The 8,580-nt window shown below is 39.8% G+C and overlaps 1 protein-coding gene across 1 annotated transcript; it reads right to left on the bottom strand.

Annotated features, from left to right (window-relative positions):
* Positions 1–2,013: 2,013 nt before the first annotated feature.
* On the bottom strand, positions 2,014–8,027 carry laynb (layilin b). The gene is made up of 7 exons (XM_003450819.5): positions 7,604–8,027; positions 5,042–5,348; positions 4,350–4,501; positions 3,957–4,001; positions 2,925–3,002; positions 2,703–2,820; positions 2,014–2,594 (listed from the first exon to the last, which is right to left on the bottom strand). Exons 1-7 carry the CDS (start codon positions 7,674–7,676, stop codon positions 2,267–2,269), a joined length of 1,101 nt encoding a protein of 366 aa, XP_003450867.1. The 5' UTR covers positions 7,677–8,027; the 3' UTR covers positions 2,014–2,266.
* Between the last annotated feature and the right edge of the window lie 553 nt (positions 8,028–8,580).

Raw genomic sequence — 8,580 nt, 5'->3', positions numbered from 1 at the left:
TATATATGTGTGTGTGTGTGTGTGTGTGTGTGTGTAGCTGATTAATCCAGCTATGCAACTGCATTTCTAATCTATAACATTACATAATGGAATACACAGAGCCTCATATAAAATCAGACATTTTATCAGCCACAAAGAAACTTTTGTCAGCTACATGACAGCACCATCTGTTGGCAAAAGTAGAAAACTGAAGCGAGGCTCCATATTTTCCTTTTCCCCAGTGCTTGACTTATCACGCTTCATGCTTTCAAGCAGCTTTCAAGCAGATCCCACCAGTATATCTATATTATTATTAAACAAAGAATGCAGCCAAAATATCTTAACTACACATCAGAAAAAGAAACTATCTTCATGTCTGAATTGCAGCACAGCTCTGCAACTGGCACTGCTTTTCTTCATGTTGTGTAGTGACAGTCAAACAGAACAGTGGATTGCTAAGCAGGCAGGCAGAGCAGTGCTCCAAAGGCCTCCGCTGTCACGCATCGACTTCCTGAATGTAAGAGTTCCAGATGTGCTTTTGGCATTTCCTGTCTAACATTCTCCAAGAACACACTCAGCCTCTCCTTACTGGGCTTGCTACATCTTTCCAAGACACCGATCCAACACCCACTCGGTGCACATTTAGAAAAAAACACAGACATTTGTATACGTAACGCAAAGAGTGATCTTTAAAAATGAACATGGAAATGCACATGCATTGATTAACGGTGTGATATATTCTAAACTGGCCTCAAGTTTCTGTCAGATCAGTGGGAAAGTTGAACCTCGTGCACAATCAGGTGGAGTCAGGAAACCGCACAACTTTGAGGTTTATTTTGGCCACAGCAGTTCAGCCATCGGTGTTTCCTCATGTTCTCTGCTGGGCTCTGACATCAGAGACCAAACAGGAAGCCTTACACAGGGATGACACCAAAGTTCAAGTTTAGAGAAAAGGTCAAAAAAGTCCCTGGGTTGGAGTCTCCATCACAGCAGCAAGCCAACACGCAAACCCTCTCTGTCTTCTGACTCATCATATCCATTGACATTATTTTAAAAAGAGAAGCTGAGTAGTTTAATGTACAATTGTTTACAAAATGAGTAACCCTGTGGGGGTGCAATATTACAGGATTAGGCTAATTGCATAATCTGTTATGTCAGATTCAGCAGCACTGCTGCACCACCAAGCTGACCTGAACTATTAATGCTTCTTTGGTTTCATTAATGCCTCCTAAAACCTCTAAGAACTTTAGTGCTGCTGTAATGTTGCATAATTTATTAGAGCTGAAGGTTTAAACTGAACAAAGGAAATAAGTGGGCACAAAAACGTGTTTTTCTTTGAGTTGAAACATAAAAAATTACTCAAAGCCCATTCCGTTAGTTTAGCTTAGAGACCTGTACATGACCTACATCTTTAGCTGCTTGATGAATTGATCTTACCATTTATTCAGTTAACTTAAAATATAACACAATTTTTAAGGACAGCATTATCAGCAGTCTATCAGATGGCCTGCCTCTTTAGCCTGAATTACTTTAATACAGGACCAAAATTTGCCTTGAAAATTTGTGCATTCTCCCCAGACAATAAATAGACTAATGCTTTTGATATTCCACTTGAACTTTTCTGTAATATCTTCACCCACTTTTCATTAACCTTATGAAATATTGGAACCTTTATGACATGATTTGGTTTTGTATTTTTGCAGTTTCCAGCCTATGCATTTCAGTGCATAGCCTGTAATGTAGTAATGCCACTATAAGATTAGTGGATTACAACAAGGGTCTCAACAGCTGTTGGATGGATTACTATGAAATTGTATACACACATCCGTGCCCTCTTCAGAATCACTTTGGCAGTCCTTTAACTTCTCATCCTTTTCTTTTTCAATCAGATTCGATTAGCTTCAGCTTTATTTAGTGTGTGGAACTAGTCTGCAATTTTGGGCATCCATACTATGATGGTGAATATGGAAAACAATGTGTCTACATCTATCAGCATGCTATCACAGTGATTCACGGAGCTAACAGTGCCATTGGTCTGACTGTAACACATTTTTATTAAAACATCAGAAATATAAAGTCATGTGTAGGTGAATACTGAGTCATGGACAAAACATTAAGAATCCCTGTTTTATGGAATACACTGATTTGCAGACACAGTACATTCTACATGCAGGACTAGAAAACTGAGTGAAACCTGTGCAGATATGGCCAAGCTGCTTAGAAATCCTGCACCGCACAGTGTAACTGTAGTCTGTCTGTGGTTGACGGACATTTGCAGACACCGGTGTTATCCATAGATCTCATTTTCCACCCATCCAGTCTGACTGCGGCAGCGCCGGCTTTGAGCTCTGCAGGGCTCGTAAATGTCATTGGTGACAAAGCCGCTCTCATTGTCCACACACGACACATTCTCATAATCGTTGCACTGGGAGTCATGGGACGGAGAACCGGAGTACTTTGTCATGATTTCTGCTGCTATCCTGCTGTCCAGAGCAGTGTGAGGCAGTTTGGTAATGTCACTGTAGGCATAAGGTCCTTGCACAGGGCAAGATGAAGCTGTTGCTAGCACCCACTGTTTTGATCTGCTGGGATAGCTTTCTGTTTCTGTCTTCCTCCTAAATATGAAAGAGGGCCCAAGTTAAAATCAACAGGACATACTCATATAATCAAATGCATTTAAAAAAAAAAAAATCTCTCATAGCTTTTTATAGTTATAGTTTTACCTCTTAGCATGCTGTTTGTAGCAAAAGAAACCAGCAGCTGCAAACAACAGCAACAGCAGCGCAGGGATAGTTGCATAAAGGATGTAGGAAATGTTGAGGGTGTTGCCAGAGAAAGATACTGCGAACAAAAGAACTTTGCTTGTGACACAGTGGTTTTTCATAGTTTCCCAAAACATACTGCGCTGACTCCGAGCATCAAGAATATTTTCTTTCCTTTCTTACCAGAGGATTCAGGTAGTGCTATTTTTATCCTTTCGTTACTTTCTGTGGTTGACAGTATGCTTGGAATCACAGATGGAACTGGAGAAACCAGAAAACAAAATCAACAGGTGCGTGTGAAAAATATTTTAAATGATTCGATTAGTCCCTAATTTATCTCTATCTATCTATCTATCTATCTATCTTGTTATCACATAATGTATGATTTCACTAAACTCACCCATAGATAGACTATAACAGCTGACGCATATGTTCTACTGCAGAGGACAGTTGCATTTTAATTTCTAGAAAATTTAGCAGTTAAAAAAATAGAGTTCTCCAGAGAATACGTTTTGTATCTGTGTGTTCTTCATGTTTTATCTTTATATGGTTGGTGGCTGGATCCTTGGCTGCTCCAGTCTGCATACCAAATATGCTTAGGCAAGATACTGAACCTCAGGTTGCTCCCCAACGCATTTATCGGAGTATGAATGTGTGTGAAATTTAGCTAGAAAGGATTTATGAGTAGAAAAAAGTGATTTATGAATAGGTGTGCATGGGTGAATGACGCATGTAGTATAAATATCCAGCCCATTTACCATGTTTCTTGGAGAAAAAGTGTTTAAAAGAGGTCACAAGCATGTATAAATTTTCTTTAGCCTTTTATGTATTTATGAAGACTGTAATAATACCCAAAAGAATGAGGCTGCAGATATAAGCAATGAAAAGGGTGGTGGAGCTCTCCCTTAAAGTGATGGTGAAGAGCTCGGTTATTCAAATTGGATTTGGAGTAGAGCTGCTGCTCCTCCACATTGAAAGGAGCCAGTCGAAGTGGTTCAGGCATCTGATTAGGATGCTTCCTGCAGGTGTTGGTTGTCTCAAAGGACAATAAACAAAATGTAATCGAACATACACAATATTATGTATAATATAACAATTTTCATGTGATCACATTACATGGAATACATGGTTGTTTTCAGAATGCACAGTACACAGCAGACGTGAGTACAGAGGTGTATCACCTTCTAATATTTGCATTTCTAAGCTGACAAGTACCTGCGTATGCTGTGTTTCTGTCCTCGGTAAATACTGGTACTTTTTCTGCAGAACAGGGAAATAAATTAGTGTTATTCAGAGGAAGAAAGCAATACATGGGTGAGACTACTAAAGGTTGCTTTACGGAAAGAAATGAGTCATTTTTTCCCTTCTTTTCATGTAATCAGCTATATTTTAATGTCGGTTGTAAGAAAACATACCGTTAAAACTCTTTCTGTTTAGTTTTAGCTGCTGGCAGCAGTGGATACATTGTAGCAGTGATCCCTAGGCGATAAAATTCTAGTTTTTGTAGATTTAGGAACTAAAAAAACAACCAAGAGTACCAAATTTTAACATTTTCCAGGACTCTTAAGCCAGCTAGATCACTAGTATTTGTGAGGTATACCAGCTCACCTTCTGGGTATTTGCAGACAAAGTTGTTCTTGGAGCTGCAGTTGTCATCATTCCAGTGGAACTGGAAACGACCCTCAGGTGTTTCAGAGGGCTGGTGATACAAAACCACGCACATTTCCTTACCGCACGATGGCTCATCCCAGTGCCAGTTCCTGCAACAAATAAGATGCACAAGTTTAGACTATATATCCATTTTCTTTCACTTGACTGCTGACAGAGACAGATGACTATTCTTACTAACACCTATGGGCAATTTACAATCACCTAACACAAACCTCATTAAACTGCACATGTTTGGTCTGTGAGAGAAACCTGTGGTACCTCGAGAGAATGGGCTCAGATATAGGGAGAGCATTCAAACTCCACTGGTGGATGGTGGATTCAAACCCAGGACCTGCTTACTGTGTGGCAGCAATGCTAACCACCACACCACCGTGCTGTCCTGAGCTCAAACAGTGTGTCATTTATTTCTATCTCAATCCCAAATTCTTGCAATGGACATTAGACATTCCTTCGCTCCCACACAAACATCACCTAATCCAATATTTTTTCTGAGTCATCATTGAATACAGCCTTTTTCCACTTCCATCTGCAGCACACTGTGTCTCGGGAGACCGCTCTTACTGTTTTCACAGATGCAGCTGAAACATTTACACAGATGAAAAATATATTTTAAAACAATGAGGAAAAACCTGAACTTAGCCTTGCTTCCATCCAGCCAGTAATACTGCGAGGGGCAACCTGGGCTTGACGTCCCGACGCTGTAACGTTGCGGGTTGCGACGGAGCCCGATCCAGAAGTCGCCATCTCCAGGCGCCAGCTTTTGTATGTACCTCTCTATCAGTCGCTGCTCACTTTCCGTCTCGATGCTTAGCAGCTCGCCTCCGTCCAACCTGCAGGCCTGTCTGGCATCCTCAAAGGTCAGCCTTCGCCTGCTGTCGTGGATGTAGGACGCCTTGTAACACGGACGCTGTGTCCCGCTCCGGCATATTCTTTGCCCTGGACACCAACCGGGAACATCGAGGAGAAAACAAGATGATAAATACAGGGTTTTTGTTTTCTGAACTCTTCCTGTGGTATCCGTGTGGCAGGAAGATTTTAAGCTGCTTACAGTGTCACAGACAAAAAATAGGAACCAGAATGTTTCGGTTGCATTGCCAAATTCTTTCCACTGCAATGTGGGCAGAGTCAACCAGATGGTACTGATATTTATACCTTTACTTTCAAGGGCTTAAAAAAGTTTTCTTTTTTTCTACATCAGTCTCATTCCAGTAAAAATAATTTTACTCTCATTTTTTCACATTTCAAAATTTGCTGTCTCAACCCTCTGTATGTCCAGACTTAGTTTTAATCACTGTTTTTCTGACTTCCACATCCGTCAAAGTTAGTGTGTCAGGCTGGTACATGATATTTTGTCATGGGAGAGAGCAGGGCAACCATATCAAAGCAGTCATCAGAATAATGTTTTTCTAGGTTTTCTAGATTTTTAGTTAGCTTATGCACACTTTATCCTATTGCATCTGATAAAAAGAATGAAGAAATATGAGACCATGACAGGCTGTTTCTATTTTCTTATATTAAAATGCACAATTGAATTTGTTGTGTTCTGATTGCAAAATCTGATTGCCTATACATTCCCAAGAACAATCGAAAACACGTGGCTGTGTTTCGCTGCAGTGCAAGGTTGTTGAAGTTTGCTAAAATAAAATAAAGAATAAACCATTTTTGTAAAACTGAAGTAAAACTAAGAACCAAACTTTGAAAAAGGGTCAAATCTGAATTAAATGACATTGTGTGCTGATAAATCTAACTAAAATAAAAACATACAGAACTTGTCTTCAGTAGAATCTGCAAGTTAAATCAAGATCAGCAAAGTCATTGCTATTTTATAACTACCATTAATTGATAGTAGTTATGCAATTAATTAATTAGTCAAATGTAATCAAGTTTCTTCATGGTGCAAATGTCCCTTGAGACTGGGTCATGTGCAACTTCTGACTTTCTCAAAAGTCACATCAAGATTTTGAGTGATACATCATATACACTAACCAGAACCTCCATTAGGCACTACAGTCATTAAAGGATGGACATGGTCACCAACAGTTAGGTAGACTGTGGCGTTTGAACAACACTGAGTTGGTACAAAGGGACCCAGAGTGAGTCAAGAAAATGTCCCCCACACTTTTACACCAGCACCACAAGCCTGACCCACTGATAAAAGGCAGAATGGGTCCTTTCCTGCTGTTTACACCAAATCCTGACCCTGCAAACCAAATGTCACAGGACAAATCAAGACTCATCAGACCAGGCGATGTTTTTATAATCTTGCAAACCCCATACAAACTTCAACTTCCATTGCTTTTCTTAGACCGCAGTGGCACCTGGTGTGGTCTTTTGCTCCTGCCCATCATCTTCAAGGCTTTGATGTTCAGAGATGCTCTTCCGCATATCTTGCTTGTAAGGAGTTGGTATTTGAGTTACTGTTGTTTTCCTATCAAATCAAAACAGTCTGGCTAGTCTCTTTTGATCACTGGCATTATTTAACCAGGAAATCCCTTGAGATTAATATCTCTTTCAAGGGAAACATGACCAAAATATCAACATCTGCCCAGACTAGAAGTAACCCAAACAGCCCCAGAGTGACTGAGAGAAGTGCAAAAAGTGTTGCAACGGTCCCAGTCTCTTCAGCTTTTCACAATCAATTGATCCTAGTTAGCTACTTGCTGCACATCACTTATGCTAGCCTGGGAGAGACAAGGGATCAAACCATGGGCTCGAAAAACCTTCAGACTGGCTCGCAGCGGAGACTGTGAAGGGGAAAAACTACAATACTGCATAGGGATTTACATTTTTGGCGTAGTTATGGCTATTGTTGTGATTAGGCCTATAGTTAGCAGCATTATTGTATCCTTTTACAGTTAAAGGTGTTAAATTATAATTCTTCCTCATATCAAACGAGTTCGTCCGCCTAATCACATGCTGCTGTGCTGTGAGTTTGACTGCTGTCTGTTTATGATTATAGCACACTCACACCGAGGACAAGTTTTCCAGCGGTTCTGGTTTAAGCCCGTTAACTTAAACATTAACAACAACACAAATGCAACTCATGGTCATTCACATATTATCGGAGCTTTCTCGACAAACAAAACAAAACAAAAACAACAAAACTCGTAAACTTCGGAAATAAAACTACTATAAGTTTTTGTTTTGTTTTTTTTAAAGGGAGTTTTCCCCACTTCGAAGGAAATTCTTACCATTAAGTTTAGAAGCGGATCCAGGGTGGAACAAAACGGCGATAACAGTGCCAAACAGCTTCATAAAATCCATCTCTACATGTTCACCTAGTGTGCTGGAATCGTAAATAAGGTGTAAACTAGGGAGCTGGGATATGAGCTTGAGCTTCAGACCTCCGTGGTAAACAGTGATGACACAGAGGGAGCAGCAGAATAGTCTATTCAGCCTAAAAGTGGGTCGTCTTGCTGAAGGCGTGCATATGCCGTCTGCCGAGGCGGAAAAAAAGAAAAAAAAAATCAGGAGGGAGAGACAGAGCACGATTTTCGAAAAAGAAAAGAAAAAGAAAAAAAGTACATATGTCGCAAGAAAAAATAGAGTTGGTGTTCTTTTTAGCTGTAATCACTGAGGTATAAGTCCTTGCAGTTCTTAATCAACAATGCAGAGTCCCATTTCATATATACTGATGCCGTGATAGGATGAATAGAGTTCTTTGTGCATATCATGCGCGTTGTATTAAAACTGTTAATGAGTATCTTTCATTCTTTCTGGCTGAGCGCCATGTCCAGGGAAAAAACAGCGCAGAGAAAAAAAAAATAGGTTTACTTCAAAATGTGTTGCTCGTTAAAAGTAGAATTCAGTTTTTCATTGTGTCTTTCTGATAAACAAGTTGATTTGATATTATGCTGCTTTTTGTATTTTATTTATTTAAAAACATACTGCTCACAACTAAAGGAAATGAATCAGTAAGTACGTTTAGAGGAAAATGATTTAGACCACACTGTGAACAACATTCAAAGAGAGAGAAACAGTAAGGACACGAAGATTATTACAGAGTAAAAAATAAAGGGGAATTGGGTGGAAGAGAGCAAGGGATTGCCCATAAAACAGGAAAACAGGCAGTGGAGGAAGAGGAAAGTATTTTTTTAGACCCGCACTTCCTGTTCATTGCTTTGGTCTGGTTTCCTTAATTTTCAGAGTAGAAATGACTGAGGTTAGA

Source organism: Oreochromis niloticus, linkage group LG14 (genome assembly GCF_001858045.2).
Source record: "Oreochromis niloticus isolate F11D_XX linkage group LG14, O_niloticus_UMD_NMBU, whole genome shotgun sequence".
Classification (NCBI taxonomy): domain Eukaryota; kingdom Metazoa; phylum Chordata; class Actinopteri; order Cichliformes; family Cichlidae; genus Oreochromis; species Oreochromis niloticus.
The sequence above is the reverse complement of the archived record's forward strand: the minus strand, read 5'-3'. Positions and strand labels throughout refer to the sequence as shown.

Bases quoted from the DNA above. Each gene is read 5' to 3' on its own strand.
- laynb (XM_003450819.5), bottom strand. From the start codon at position 7,676: ATGGATTTTATGAAGCTGTTTGGCACTGTTATCGCCGTTTTGTTCCAC. The intron at 4,002-4,349 runs GTGAGCTGGTAT...CCTGTTCTGCAG, and splicing joins TGTCTGCAAATACCCAGAAG to AAAAAGTACCAGTATTTACC. The intron at 2,595-2,702 runs GTAAAACTATAA...TTTCATATTTAG, and splicing joins TACAAACAGCATGCTAAGAG to GAGGAAGACAGAAACAGAAA.